This window comes from Engystomops pustulosus, chromosome 6, assembly GCF_040894005.1.
Source record: "Engystomops pustulosus chromosome 6, aEngPut4.maternal, whole genome shotgun sequence".
NCBI classification, from domain to species: Eukaryota; Metazoa; Chordata; class Amphibia; order Anura; family Leptodactylidae; genus Engystomops; species Engystomops pustulosus.
In genome coordinates, this window is record NC_092416.1 from 121,727,516 (window position 1) to 121,743,440 (window position 15,925).

The following is a 15,925-nucleotide window of genomic DNA, read 5'->3' on the forward strand; positions in this document are numbered from 1 at the left end:
ATTATTACTTTGTCGTAATATTATAGCAAGTAGCAGTATTATTACTCCCCTTGAAATAGCAGTACATACAGATGCAATATCATTTCTCCTGAAGTAATATATAACTGGCCATGGCGACACCGTGTGGCCCTAACCGCTCCTAGACAGCACATCTAGACCTGTATACTTGTGAGACGCCTTCAGGTCTCCCGTACGCAATCGCTAAACGTGGTCATATTTCCTGCACAGCGAACCGGATACATCGTTGAGCGAAGGCACAGCGCCCTCTAGTGCCTGTTTGTACAAACAATCACATGATGTTATCGTGAGGGGAGTCCTGGGCTTCGGTACAATGGCGCTGCACTGCTCTCCGACAGCGCTCCCCGAGTATGTGGCTTCTGATATGCAGAATATGAGACAGCTTTCCGGGGAGGTAAGATTACAGGGACTAGACCCCGATATAAAAGAGGTTAGATGGGAGGAAAGCTTGGGTAAACTGAAGTAAACATGCTTCCTTAGGGACTCCTTACTCTTCAGAGCTTTGCTCACTGTTTTGCTGGTTATACACTATGAACATACATTACTTATTACTGATTCAAGGCTGCACAGAGAACCTGCCAGGACGATTCGGGGCACTAAACCACCCACGGGTTCTTATAGACTGGTAGTTTATTGCCCAGGTTCCTACGTCGGTGCTATAATAACTTTTGTATTCGCTGCGCCAGCGCTCTGCTGCAAGTGAAGCCGGAGTAGTACACCCTGGCTTCTCTGCCTATGTACCACAGCGCATGCGCAAAGAGGCTGCGGCGTCTTGTCCCAGCTTCACACAGCACACACAAGGCATGTGGCAGGCACAGCTGCAGATGTGCCTGCTGTGCTTCATGGGACCCGCATCTAGGTAATACATTTTTTTTTTACATGGGGGCCTACCTGAAACAGGTTGATTTGGGACCCTAAACCAATAAACCATTTATGGTTGGTTTATGGTCCAAAATCAGAATGACAGGTTATCTTAAAAGGACATTCTGCCTTAAAGAGGACCTGTCACCAGAATTTTACAACCCTGATTAACCATTCCTGCTGATAAAGGGTTACAAGTCCTTTCGTTATCACATATAATCAGCTGTCAGTGAGGGCCTGTACCATAATTTCTGATATGAAAATTAGCTTTCCGGACTCATGTCTGCTGGCTTTGACATCTCTCAGGCTGCCAGTGTACCACGCCCCATTATTCTAAATGAGAGTTCTGGGTCTCTTCAAATCACTGCTCTGCCTCCTTGTACTTAGGGACCGTCTGCTAATGTAGTCTGCAGACATATAAACCGCTATTTACTTATAGGAAATAATGTGTCAATTTTCTTACACAGTACCTTGTATTACATGATATGTGACCAGAGTGCCGTCGTTGCAGGTCCTTTAGCCTTCTAACAATAGCAAACTGTATACCATGTATGTGATCACACAAAATCACAGCAGCCTCCATGGAGGATGGAGAGGAGTAAAAGTCCATGAAGACCCCATGCATGGGTTATTATTAAGAGTCTAAAGGACCTGATAATGTCACCCTGGTTACATGACCTGAACTACTAAATAGTAAGGAGGCAGGAGGAGGAGTAGATGGAAGGTGCCGGCCAAGCAGGACATGTCCCCTCTGATTCCAGGGAATATAAGATAAAAGGTGATTTATCTGGATGTAAACAAAACAATTTTTAGCTAAAACAAGGGTGTTGGTTATTAATTAATAGGACTCTATAGGAACCTGTAACTGGCTTTATATGTGAAAATGTGGTGACAGCTTCCCTTTAAAGGAGTTTTTCCACGAAGCAAGTTAGGCCCTATCCACAGGATAGGTCTCAGTGATGGGACTTCCACAAATCACTAGTATGGGGTTCCATTGTAACCCTGACATGCTTAGATTATCAGTGTCCATGGTTTAGATACTTATATTCAGCTATTGAACTGGCTACTAGTATCTAACACAGTGGTTCTCAACCTTTCTAATGCTGTGACCCCGCAATACAGTTCCTCATGTTGTGGTGACCCCAAACCATGCAACCCGCAGTAAAAACACAATAAAATTGTGTCTCCGATGGCTTTAGGCGACCCCCGGTTTTGAGAAAGAGAGTAATGAGATGGATATAAGACCCAATTAAATATTCAGCTGTGCTGCCTCATCTAATCAATAAAACTGAGTCAGCACTGCTATGCCACCCCCTCCCCTGGGATCCAGACCTTATCTTGTTTGAAGAGCAGCTGCTGCTGTTCTTCACGCTGTGTAGACTCATGGCTGAACCAGGAAGTGTCTGTGTCAGTAGTGTGCTGTCTGCCTCCTACCCCTTCTCCTGCAATCCAAGATAAGCTAGAGGAAATTGTCCGATCATAATCAGAAGATTTACGGTCATATCCAGGGACAACCAAAATTGTGTAGACCAGGACTGATGTGGGAAATGTTGTATTTGTGTTAAAAACATTGAATTAGATTGTGTTATTTTGTTATCCTGAGTATATTTGGGAATCTTGTCTTCTTGGGAATACTCCATTAACTTACTTGCTCATTTAGGCTCTTAGCAGGGCTGTGGAATTGGAGGCATGATATAATGGACTAGCTACGACTCAACAAATAAATAAAATATTATAAACATTCTGAAATTTCCTTTAAAGGGGTTTTCACACGAAAGAAAATTCTCAAATCTCAATCCCCTAGTGATGTTTACACAATAAAAATAAATTTAACCCATTACTTTACAATTTTACTCAGTTTTATTGCTGTTTTATCTCCTATCACTCATTGTACTAGTATCGGACACAAAGAAAGAGAGAGATGAGACAGATCAGAGATGATGAGATCCATGAGATGCCATAAACACACTGTCAGCTCTGCTACATCTCTGGTCTCCTTCCCAAATAAAGAACTTATCTGCCTGTAGCTTGCAGCTTCTCTCTCCTCACGATGTGTTTGCTGGCAGGAAGTGAGTGAATGTCTGTGAGCTCCGTCCTGGACTGCAAGGGAGCGGTGCTAGCGTGCAGGGAGCAGAGAGACAGAAATCCAATGTGGCCGCTGACCCTAAGTCAGAAGTTACAGGGTCATGTCTAGGGGCAACTGATAGAGACCGGTTGGACTTATATCTGTGAAATGCTGTATTTTTTTGTTAATAACAGTGAATTAGAGAACTTGTTATTTTGTTATCCTGAGTACATTTCTTCATTGGAGTACCCCTTTAAATGTCTGTTCTATTCCTGATCTAAGGATTTAGACCTGGAATGAGCAACATTTATTGGTCCGAGGGCCTCCATATCCTACTGCTCAACTTTAAGAGGCTGCATCAGTAACCAGCACCCTAGATGCACCAACAACCACAGAACAGGATAAAATGCCACCACAGATATTATAAATGCCACAGCATAGGAGAAAAAAACATCCCAGAAACTAAATACTGCATTCAGAGCAGACATTAATTGTGCAGACCCCAGAGCAGATTATAAATGTACTGGAGACCACATAGCAGGCTTAAAATACTGAAGACTCTAAAACTGGTTCCTAGGGGATGGTGCCTCTTTTGTCTTGGCTGGAAGGGGCGTTTTTTTTGTAAAAATGACTTAATAAAAATATGTAAATGAGCTGGAGGAGCTCCAGCCTATGTCATCAGGTCTCTGTGTTATAATATGTATGCCCCCAATCTCTTAACCCCTTCCTCACACGCTGTAATAGTACGGCTGCCTTTTGCAACAAAGACTTTCCGGTACCACCTTTGATCGTTGCTAGCACCAATCGTGGGTGTTATCCCATCGATCGCCGCTGGCAAAGCTGCCGGCGGCTTCAAAAAGGCGACTTAATTGGGGAGTGACATGAAGTCATCAGGGAGCGACAAACGGTCGCCATGACAGCCTCGGGTCTTCCGAAGACCCGAGGCTGTCTTGTTTTAACACATTCATAACAATTTGCGAGTATGACAGTATGAATTTGTAGTATGACAGTATATGGTAGGATCGATCAAAAAACAACCTAGGGTTAAAGTATCCTAGGGGGTCTGATAAATAGTGAAAGTAAAAACAAAAAGTTAAAAATAATTATAATAAAAAAACCTAAAAATTCAAATCACCTCCCCTCCTTCCCTAGAACTGATATAAATAAACAGTATAAATCATAAACACATTAGGTATTGCCATGTCTGAAAATGCCTGATCTATCAAAATATAATAATGTTTTTTCACTGCGTTTAACCCTGTAACGGAAATTAGTGCCCAAAGTCTAAAATGGCACTTTTTTGCCATTTTGAAAAATATTAAAAATTATATATAAAGTGATCAAAAGATCGTACAGTCCTACAAATGTTAGCATTGAAAACACCCCCCAAAAATTGCTACAAATCTAAATCAAGAATCGATGATTTTATTTTTCTCCATGCGTAAAAGAGTTAAAAAATCACATCAATAATCTAAAATCACACTAAAATGAAGGTTTTTTTTTTTTTTAAGGTGCATCTAATCTTGCAAAAAATAAGCCCTTATTTGTCCAAATTGCATTAAAAAAAATAATAAAATTGTTTAGTCTTTAAACCCCTTCCTGACATGTGCCGTAAAAGAACGGTGGGGCGCGAAGTTACCAACAAGGTTCAGACACAGTGATCGGGGCAAGATAGGTTTGGTTGCGCCTACCCCCAATTCATGATCACTGCTGTTAGCTGATCAATGTAAGGACAGTGACATCATTGGGAAACACCCCCATACATCGGCAGCAGTCAATCCCCGGACAACGTAGCCTACGAATCCCACCGACTTATGGCAAATAACATTATGTGAACCCAGCCTTAAATGTGTATGTCTTTAGATATTCCTAGAATGTAAATCATCAGGACAGCTCTGTGCAGATATTGACCAATCTGATATTAATATATATTTGTTTCTTCTCTCTCTACAGCAAGTTTCTCGACTTTGCACTGTGATATTTTTCTTCTTAAAAGAACAGAAAGAGGTACATTTCGGTTCTGACCCTTGACCAGGGGCGTAACTAGGAGAGTATGGGTCCCATAGCAGATTTCTGAATTGGGGCAACCTTACAAATATATATATATTACACTAGTGATTTTCAACCTGTGTGCCGCGGGGAAAGTTCCCCGAACTATGGTGCCCTTGTGTAGTGCTGGCGCCGCGCTCCCGTGTTTCTGCCCCCATACTTACCTACAAGCCCTGCGTCGGCGATCCGCCCACCTTCTGTAGCTCCTGCACCGCGCGGCCCATGTCACGTGACTGACGCGTCCTGACGTCAGGTCGTGTAAGTCACGTGACCAGAGGCGCGCGGTGCAGGAGCTACAGAAGGTGGGCGGATCGCCATTAGGAGTGAAGGTACGCGGAAGAAGACATCAAGGGTAAGTATATAAGGTTATTATTTGTACAGGGAAGGCAGCTAGGGTCTTTTTTTTATTAAACGGAGGCTAGGGCTTTTTATTAGTAAAGGGGGGCCTCTAGGGCCTTTTAATTAGTAAACGGGGGGGCCTCTAGGGCCTTTTAATTAGTAAACGGGGGGCCTCTAGGGCCTTTTAATTAGTAAACGGGGGGGCCTCTAGGGCCTTTTAATTAGTAAACGGGGGGGCCTCTAGGGCCTTTTAATTAGTAAACGGGGGGGCCTCTAGGGCCTTTTAATTAGTAAACGGGGGGGCCTCTAGGGCCTTTTAATTAGTAAACGGGGGGGCCTCTAGGGCCTTTTAATTAGTAAACGGGGGGGCCTCTAGGGCCTTTTAATTAGTAAACGGGGGGGCCGCTAGAGGTTTTTTAATTAGTAAACGGGGGGGCCGCTAGAGGTTTTTTATTACCCTGTTTCCCCGAAAATAAGACAGTGTCTTATATTAATTTTTGCTCCTAAAGAGGCACTAGGTATTATTCTCAGGGAATTTACATTTATCATTGAACAAAAAATCTACCTCTCTAACATCCTTATAACTCTCCAAACTCGTATTTCTTGTGACTCCATTTCTATTAGAATCATTGGCCCCTATCTCTCATGTTTAGTAAAAGCATAACTGACCCTTCTTATCCTGGTAGCTGCTGGTATCATATTTGCAGCACATCAGCCATTTAATACCATGAATTCTTCCCCATGTCACAACCTTCTGCAGCATCTAAAAGATTTACCAATGCCAATGTATGGTGTGGGGGGAGCTGCTGCAATGGCGGCTGCTAGGTCTTATTTTCAGGGGAGGCCTTATACTTCTAAGCTGGAGCAAAATTGTACTAGGTCTTATTTTAGGGGAAACGGGGTAGTAAAGGGAGGCCTTTTATGACTGTTTTAGTGTCATTTTGTGCTATTGTGGTTGGTGGTGTGCCCCAGGATTTTCTAAGTATAAAAAGTGTGCCGCAGCTCAAAAAAGGTTGAAAATCACTGTATTACACACTCCTATAAATATACATTAATATACTTATATATTCAGTATATAGACATACAGCATAATACATAGAGCTTATAAACACATAAATTATATACACACCACCCACATAAAAAGCCTACACCCAATGCACACCTAATTCCTCAGATGCCGCCCCCCCCCCCCCCTCACACTGTGGGTCCCATAGCAGCTGCTATGGCTGCTACCACTGTAGTTTCGCCACTGCCCTTGACCCACTTTTTTTCATTTATTGACTGGTGAATTTGCTTTTCTTTTCCTACAGGTGGATCAGTTTACTTCTCAGCTTGAAGGATTTGCAAAAGACAATGGCATCAGCCTGGGCCCTTTAAAAAGCATTGTTAGGAGCATCTTGCTTGTTCTGAATGGTAAGGATGAAATGACACAGAAAAAAACAATGGGCTGTGGAGTCCAACTCCATATCAGTAGGACAGTAAATACCCCTTTTATGTGGTGATCACTCGACCTTATTTTTGCCACTTTTTAATTTTTTTGTTGCATTGAACCCTAATAATGAAGCGAAATGAAAAAAATCTATTGGCTACAGCTTTTATGAAGACCTACCGTGTATACTCGGGTATAAGCCGAGACCCCTAATTTTACCAACAAAAACTGGGAAAAACTACTGACTCGAGTATAAGCCGAGGGTGAGAAATGCAATAGTATACAGCCTGCCAGCCCCCAGTAGTATACAGCCTGCCAACCCCCAGTAGTATACAGCCTGCCAACCCCCAGAAGAATACAGCCTGCCAGCCCCCATGTAGTATTTAGCAGCCCCTAGCAGTATACAGCAGCAGAGAAGAAAGAAGTCGGGGCGCGCTGACATCGGGAACATCGGTAAGATGTCGGAGGGTGAGTATTGAAGTTTATTTTTTTTAACTCGGTAATTTTTTTTTAATAATAGACTTGTGTCACGAGTATATACGGTATATACGGTATATGGCTTCTAAATAGTTTGATACTGCAGCGTTATGTTGTGCTTTTCTCAGTTTTTTACTTTTTCATTTTATTTTTTTAAACTAGGGACAAAAGTGCAATAAAAGATGACTACAGGATCAGACTACAAAGGGTCATATTAGTAGTTGTAAGGGGAGCATGTGGCCTAAATGAGAGTAGTGAGCACTGCGTAGGCCAACGCCAGAATCTGACTATGCAAGGAAATGCGTAGACCCAACTGTCAGTGCCAGTTTTCAGGTGCATTTTGCACATAAATACATGTCAAACAGTTTGCACATGTATTCATGAAATCGTTTTGCGCAGCGACACAAAATGATTTGCACCCGTCGCCACATTTATGTTGAAAGTCCTGACATAATTGTGGAGCTTGCCCATTAAACTAAGTGCACCATAAAAAAAATCCAGTGCACTCATTTTAAGGCCCCTTGCACAAAAACGTTATGGGTGGCTGGATATGGGTCCCCGTGGATGCCTATGGCACCCAAACTGCTGTACGGTGGTGCACATGTGAGCATGCTTTATCCTTTCCCGTAAGTGTGGCCGGGCTCATGTGCATGTAGCCTAAACATAATCACTGTGAGCAGGGTGCCCAAGATTATTGAAGTCTGTGCGCTGGTCTATAATAATCTGGCCACACTGCACTTTAGTGCAGTTTGCCTCACGTGCCTACGGGCAGTTTGGGAGGAACCATCACACAACAGAAAAACAGTGCATTGTAGCCAGTTGACAAATTACAATGTTGTGGAGCACAGCAAAACTAGAGACGCATTTGTGAAATCTAAGCTTATTCATGCTCATCATAGGTCAACCATTTTTTCCCCTGGACCCTTCGTCAGTTTGTATAGTGGTCTTTTAGACTGCCAAATTCCTTGGGTGGTTAAATCTTCTAACTGTATCACCGGGTAGTTGTTCCATAGAGTAAATGATAAGTTCCAACACGTGGGAAGTAGCCATTCCAAAGACCACTGTTGTTACAACAGTCCTGGAGAGTCCATCAAAACACATTCTAGTTTGAAAGTAAAGAGACACTGGTTTGAATGGGAGCTGCCTACACAGTAGAAAATGTATAACAAAGGCACATAAATTCTTTATTGACAGGAAATTTGTTTTTTCATTAAAAACAAATCATAGTTTATATGGTTGAAAAAAGACACTTGTCCATCAAGTTCAATCAATCACAAAATGCATCAGTATTTCACTGATTTGTATTTTTTTTTTTTTTTAATTCTGTTTGATAATGGTGGCTGCTGTGTAGCGCTATGATCATATACCCCTAAACAACTTGGCTCTTTTTTTGTTTTTGTGTTTGCATTTTTCACTTCCCACCTTCAAAAATCCTGAACTTTTTTTTATTTTTCCATGTACATAGCTGTGTGTGGCCTCAGCATTGTGTACTGTGTACTGTCAAGCAACCCTGTGCTCTAAGCAAGATTTGCTTGCTTGCAGACAGCAAAAAGAGGAGTGGGCAAGAAGTGACTGGGAGGTTTTTTTTTTGTTGTTTTTTTTTTTAAGTGCCGGATGCCGAGTGTTTTCAGGGGGTGGCTCTGCTTCTTACTGAACACTCGCGGGGGAGCCGGGAAATAATTGCCCTGCCAATAAATGTATATTGGTAAGTTGCCTAATTTCCTGCACACATTACAAAAAAAAATGAGGTAAAGTGGTCAACCCCTTTAATATCCTTAATAGGTGGAGGCATAGTCAAATGTTTTTAAAAAATGAAATGTCTAACTATTTACACTTGTGTAGTATATGTGTGAGAGACCACCGGTTCCAGGCTGGTGGCACCTTTATCAACATTTCAGTTTCTGACTCCTGTTTTCTTTGCTTTTTAAGGTGCTCTGAGGAGAAATCTGAAATCGGAGGACCTGCATTCTGACCTGGTTGTCCTAGGTGAGGATATTGTACCACAATGTTTTTATTGGGTTTTTGTAAAATTTTTACCTGAAAGGCACTACATAACAACCAGCAACTTCACGAGGTACAATTAGTTTAATTGAGTACATACAACACGATACACAAGTGAGCCAATGAAAAATTGGCAATATCTCAAGCTCACATCGAACAAAAACAGAAAGGGGATGGGAAACATGGTAAGGCAAAATGGGGGATGAAGGAATGCCCTAGGACAGTGATGGTGAACCTTTTAGAGACCGAGTGCCCAAACTCCATGTAATCATCGCAAGTGCCAACATGGCTATTTAGCCTAAAATCACACCACACCACTCTATAAGGGACATATAATACTGCTACATGATGACCATTACCAGTACAACAAGATAAAAACCAACATACTGATAATAAACAGACCACTAAAGAAAGTCCAACATCACTAATTATATCACAAAGCAGGAGCAAATACAGCGGAGAATACTACCCCTATCCAGTGAGGAACACTACCCCCATCCAGTGAGGAACACTACCCCCATCCAGGGGCAATATGAAGGATTTTTGAATTCGGCAGGGGATGTGTAGGGTAAAGTGTGTGTTGTGTGGTGGAGGGTGGGTGGGTGGGTGCACTGATCAGCAAATCTACATGGAACCAGGCAGGTGAATTTACCATCAAATCACCACGTATGACACATGTCTGTGGCCACACAAACATACATATACACACTTCCCTTGGTCCAGAACTCTGGGCACCTGTGCCATGCTGTCAGTGAGGGCAGTGCAGTGCACCCCAGGGTCACTGGCAGCATGGCACAGTGACAAGAGATCTGGACCAGGGGCAGAATATATGTGGCCACAGACATGTGTCATACAGGGCACTTTTGGACACTAGACAATAAGCACCTATAGTTGTTTAGTGCCACAGAGCAGCTCCTGCCCTCCTGCTGCACTTCTCTGTACTCACTGGGCACAGGCTGCTGCGTGCTCCGGCAGTTCTTTCTCACTCTCCTTGTGTTCCCGGGCTGAAGGGGGATGGAGTGGAGGGGCGGGCACTGACCTGCTGCTGTGTCTCTAGGGCAGGTCTGATGCAGCCCACAGTAAGAGAGATCGCTGGAGCTCTCGGCGATCGGCAGCTTTTCCTGCATGGCCAGTTCTACAGAGAGAGCAGTGGAGATGGTGCGCGTGCCCACAGAGAGGGCTCTGCTTGCCCTCTCTGGTACGCGTGCCATAGGTTCGCCACCACTGCCCTAGTAGGTATACTGAGTAAATGTACTTATACTCTAGATTGGTAAGTAAGCCACGGCTGCCATGTATCAGTGAGTATATTGTTGCAAGGATATTGTACTATTACTTCTTGTCTGTCACTGAGGTGCAAAAAGGGGTTTAAACAATCTATTTATTTGTTTTTCTGCAGGGTTGGATGAGGAGAAGGCCATGCTTTTTGCAGACAAGGTGAGGAATTGTATTCTTCCCCCAGGTCTATGCTGAAGGCATATATAAAAAAGAATTCTATATTTATTTAGGTTTATATAATTTGCACAAGTTGTCTAAAGAAAGGAACAGGAACTCCTGAGAGGCCAATTGATGGCCTTCTCTGTACGAATATGAGAAAGCTGTCAAACAGTCTGGGGTTGGCCACTTTACCTTCACCCGGCCATTGGGGGACTTGTATATGGCCTCCGTATAAACGTCCCCCATAGGCCAGCAATAGGCGCACGGAGCGGTACGGTGCAGCACACATGCGGTAAAGATAGGACATCCCCTCCTCCTCTGCTGTGCGCTGTCGTGTGCCCGCCGTGCTACGGTACGGCGGGTACACGTGTGTGAATGTAGATTAAGTGTATTAGACAAGATATTAGGTAAATTACCAATATAAATCTATTAAAAGTACTGCTCCACTGTTATGATATGTAAATTAAAACCAAACATGCCTGATCATAAAATGACTGCAGATGGATGGTCATGTGAAAATACAAATACAAATTACCATATATACTCAGGATAAGCCAAACAACGGACAGAAAAAACCTAACTTGGGTTATAGTCTCCAAAAAAAAAAAAAAAAAATCTGTACTTGCCTAGTGGGTGAGCCGCCATTGGCACACACTATGATGTCAGCAAGCCGTTGTGGGGGCGGGTCGGAAAGGTGAATAGAGTTTTTTTTTAAAGGCTGGGCAGGGGGCTGCCGGGCTGTGTGCCGGGGGACAGTGGGCTGCCGGGCTGTGTGCCGGGGGACAGTGGGCTGCCGGGCTGTGTGCCGGGAGACAGTGGGCTGCCAGGCTGTGTGCCGGGAGACAGTGGGCTGCCGGGCTGTGTGTCGGGGGACAGTGGGGTGGATGACTTTGTACTAAGGGGAAGAGGACTAACTTGCTATATACTGGCTGTGACCAATGCATTTCCCACCCTAAGCTTATACTCGAGTCAAGAAGTTTTTCCAATTTTTTTGTGTTAAAATGAAGTACCTCGGCTTAAACTCAAGTATATACTAAATATAAGCCGCAATAAATATAGAATTTTTTTTTCCTTGTATCGTATGCTCCATGCAGATAGAACCAAAGAAATAACCACAGTCACTTTAATAATGTCGATGTTGAGTCCTCCAGTATTTAACTTTATTAAGGGAGTTTTCCAGGTGTTTTGTTAAATTTGAGGCTCATCTTTGGCTTTCTGAGATTTGAGATTTGACACCTCGTCAAGCATCTGTCTCGATAGAAAGAGGGATTTTAACAAGGAAGCACTTTGCTCTAAGAAATCTAACAAAGTATCTTGTATTGACTTGTACAATCCATTTATACAACGTTTGATGAAAAGCTAATGACAATTTATTTTTATTCATTTTAGGATCCGTGTTAACCAATGAAAAAGTATTTTTTGTCTGTTCCCTTGGTGTTGCTTATTTTTTATGCTATTGGTCTCCTTCCCACCCTTCTTACATTTCCTGCGGCACAAGCTCTGTACTTCCCTGAGGAGGGCAGAAGGCTATTAGCTGTTCTGCAGCACACACAGGATTACTGTGCAGAAAACTGGATTTGTGGAGAGTCTAAGCCAGTGATGGGCAACCTTTTCAGCTTAGTGTGTCAAAATTCGCCAAAAAACCAAGCATAACTCGGGTGGTGTGTCACCTTGAAAAAAAACCCCATAATTTTGTGATATTTATAGTTTAAATAACAAATATGTATAATTATTTAACTTCTAGGGTACTTTAACCCTAGGTTGTCTGATTGATCCTACCATGTACTGCCATACTACAGTTTGGCAGTATATGGGGATTTTCCACATCATCTATTTATTACTATGTGTAAACACGTCACATCAGACATGTGTGGAAATGCTTAGTAACCTGCAAACTTTCAGTCATGAAAGTTCACAGGTTATAGTGAGTCGCAGGTACCGCTGTCTGCATCTTCTTCATGAGGAGCAAAATAACGGCAATGTCTGGCGATTTGCAAAGCGTTGCAATTATTTCAGGGCTTGTACGTCACAAAACTGACACACAAGCTCAGATGACTGTCTTTCATCATACAGTACACTGACATTACTCACTGTATGATGTCTTGTATGTATGATGAGAGTGGTTGTCCTCCCTCATCCCTACTGTGGAGATGCTCAATGTAGAGGTGGCAGCTGCTGGGACATCACAGAAGGCAGCAGCGATGTAGCCCCCGTCTGTGCTGCCACCCTCCCCCCACCACAACTATCAGGAGCTGCAGAGGAGTTTGTGGAGTTGATGTCCGGGTCACCTCTCCTGGTACTGAGCCCCGGGATGATACCTGTGCTGACTGGAGACACGAGGCACAACTCACACAGGGGGAGGGGCCCGCCCGAGGGAGGAAGAGGAGGAGGAAGTGCTGTGAGCTCAGTTCATGACAATCTCTCAGCCTCCCGGCTACTGCACCTGAGGATGAAACTTAACCTTTCGGCGGCCGCGTGTCACTGAAAATGGCTACGCGTGGCAGCACTGACACGCGTGTCATAGGTTCGCCATCACTGGTCTAAGCAGTGACCACCACCACTCAGCTCATTGCTATAGATTTAGTATCTGTAGGCATTCTATATTACATACTTTGAATATGATATTTTAAGGGATTTTTTTCATTAACAGCACTTATACTAGCTTATAACTACAGGACAGGAGGGTCTCAACACTGTAACCTGCAGAGTTAGTGTGTGAATTGTACGCTAGTGCACATACATTGAGTAGGTGGAGAGGAGTGGTACCTATGCTTGCAAACTCCCTAAGATCCTATATAATAAAGATGTGTGATTAAAATCTTAAATATTGTTTTTTTAAAAAGTGATTTCCTAATAAAATAAATCACATCTTGAAAACCAGAATAACCCCTTAAACAATTGATTGTGACTCCTTTTAAAAGTAAGGGTCTGTGTTGTTGCTTTCCTTGCAGTGGAAGAGCAATGCGGCAGTTCTCACCCGGTTAGCAGTCGGACGGACACTCAGCATTAACCAGCTAGTGGACATGGAGTGGAAGTTTGGAGGTGAGTATTTGAGATGAGTCCTCCTACTGCACCATACAAGCATTGTGACTGCCATTTTCTATTATAGTTACAGCAGCAAGCAGTGAACAGGAGAGAGCTGGAACCATATTCCTGCAGGTAAAGCTCAGTTTATTTATGGATTTAAATAGGATTATATTTCCGATCCCAGTGGTACAATGACAGTTTAGCAATTGGAAAATTCTTGAGGATCCAGTGCATGAAGTAACCTAACAACTCTCCATCAAGAAACTTTACATGTAGGAAGGGAACTCCTTTCATTTAAAATGTTCCTCTTTGAATACACAGATGTGATTTCCCTACTTTCCATCATATAGAGATGCAATAGCTACCTGCAGCCATCACTAGCTGCAGACAACTATTCTAGGAATTCTCTGTAACCTGGATGTGTGATAGAAAGAAGGGCAACCTCCTATAAATGTATCTAGTCGTATATTTAGAAATACAAAAGCTTTTATAAATGTTTAAGAAGCTTTAAAAAAAAGTCTTCAATTCAAAGTACGGTAGTTGTTTTATTCTTTTTTTCAGCTAAAGATGGTTATTAAAAAAGGTAACCAGTGTGAGCCGGTCTATGTAGGTGAGTATATGAGATTAAGGCATGCACTGATACTTGAAATTCTGACACAATGGGCCTCATTTAGCAAAACTGTTCTAGTTTCTCATGTTTTATAAACTGCTGGGAAAATGAAAGCTGAATTCTGATTGATTGCATGAGCAACTAGAGCAGTTTTGCTCTCAAGTACTTCTGATAACTCTAACGTATATAGAAAATGCGAATTGCAAGTCACTTTATACATGTTTATACAACTGAAAAGTAAGTACTGATGTGTTGTAGCGTAATAACCTTATCCAAATCACTGATGTATAGAGATATACGGAAAAAGGTATCCTCTGTCTACGGCTTGAAGGGGTAGATTGTGACAACAGGATTCATATACCAAAGAGAGTATCTTGGTGTACTCCCATATTTTATTGTACAGATTGTGATTAAATGGTCCCTTTAGTGATTCTGTATGTTTCTATGTAGAGTTGACACTGCCGCAGTTCTACAGTTTTCTGCATGAGATGGAACGGGCCAAGAGTAGCCTGGAATGTTTTACATGACGCAGTGAACCTACAGGCTCAACATGTATGGACATCGCAGATGGTGTATGTAGATTGTTTATTCATTGCTCCACTGCACTCGCAATAAAACATCTGGGCAAACCATCTAGAAAACGCTCTTCATTAGCAGTACCTTGTCTAAAGCATCTGTCCACTTTGTACAACATTTTTTTACTGTTCCAATGCATTTAAATAAAAAGTAATTTAAATAAAGTCTTTCTGTCAAGTCAATTAATAACCTATTTATTCCATTCCCAGCTCCAAGTCTGATTTGTAGTACCCTGTGCGTATAAACACTGTTTCTACATGTATATGTCTGACTTCAGTGACATGCTACTCTACCATTTTATATGAACTTGCTCCAATATCTCGATTTAAATGCCATACTCACATTTGCACAGGCCCAATGAAGAGCTATATACACTCACCGGCCTCTTTATTAGGTACACCATGCTAGTAACGGGTTGGACCCCCTTTTGCCTTCAGAACTGCCTCAATTCTTCGTGGCATAGATTCAACAAGGTGCTGGAAGCATTCCTCAGAGATTTTGGTCCATATTGACATGATGGCATCACACAGTTGCCGCAGATTTGTCTGCTGCACATCCATGATGCAAATCTCCCGTTCCACCACATCCCAAAGATGCTCTATTGGATTGAGATCTGGTGACTGTGGAGGCCATTTGAGTACAGTGAACTCATTGTCATGTTCAAGAAACCAGTCTGAGATGATTCCAGCTTTATGACATGGCGCATTATCCTGCTGAAAGTAGCCATCAGATGTTGGGTACATTATGGACATGGTCAGCATCAATACTCAGGTAGGCTGTGGCGATGCTCAATTGGTACCAAGGGGCCCAAAGAGTGCCAAGAAAATATTCCCCACACCATGACACCACCACCACCAGCCTGAACCGTTGATACAAGGCAGGATGGATCCATGCTTTCATGTTGTTGAAGCTAAATTCTGACCCTACCATCTGAATGTCGCAGCAGACCAGGCAACATTTTCCATCTTCTACTGTCCAATTTTGATGAGCTTGTGCAAATTGTAGCCTCAGTTTCCTGTTCTTAGCTGAAAGGAGTGGC

At 42.7% G+C, this 15,925-nt stretch overlaps 1 protein-coding gene across 2 annotated transcripts; it reads left to right on the forward strand.

Annotated features, from left to right (window-relative positions):
* Window positions 1-214: 214 nt before the first annotated feature.
* COMMD7 (COMM domain containing 7) lies at window positions 215-15,050 on the forward strand. 2 transcript variants are annotated; one of them, XM_072110718.1, is made up of 9 exons: window positions 221-412; window positions 4,898-4,951; window positions 6,643-6,745; window positions 9,168-9,224; window positions 10,636-10,673; window positions 13,625-13,715; window positions 13,783-13,832; window positions 14,262-14,310; window positions 14,761-15,050. In XM_072110718.1, exons 1-9 carry the CDS (start codon window positions 332-334, stop codon window positions 14,835-14,837), a joined length of 600 nt encoding a protein of 199 aa, XP_071966819.1. In that variant the 5' UTR covers window positions 221-331; the 3' UTR covers window positions 14,838-15,050. The 2 variants fall into 2 exon arrangements, with proteins under 2 accessions (XP_071966820.1, XP_071966819.1); XM_072110719.1 differs by lacking the exon at window positions 4,898-4,951 and having other exon boundaries at window positions 215-412.
* Window positions 15,051-15,925: the final 875 nt, after the last annotated feature.

Excerpts from the sequence above, each read along its gene's own strand:
- COMMD7 (XM_072110718.1), top strand. The coding sequence starts at position 332 with ATGGCGCTGCACTGCTCTCCGACAGCGCTCCCCGAGTATGTGGCTTCT. Across the intron at positions 13,716-13,782 it reads CATGGAGTGGAAGTTTGGAG|TTACAGCAGCAAGCAGTGAA; the intron begins GTGAGTATTTGA and ends TTTCTATTATAG. Across the intron at positions 14,311-14,760 it reads GTGTGAGCCGGTCTATGTAG|AGTTGACACTGCCGCAGTTC; the intron begins GTGAGTATATGA and ends GTTTCTATGTAG.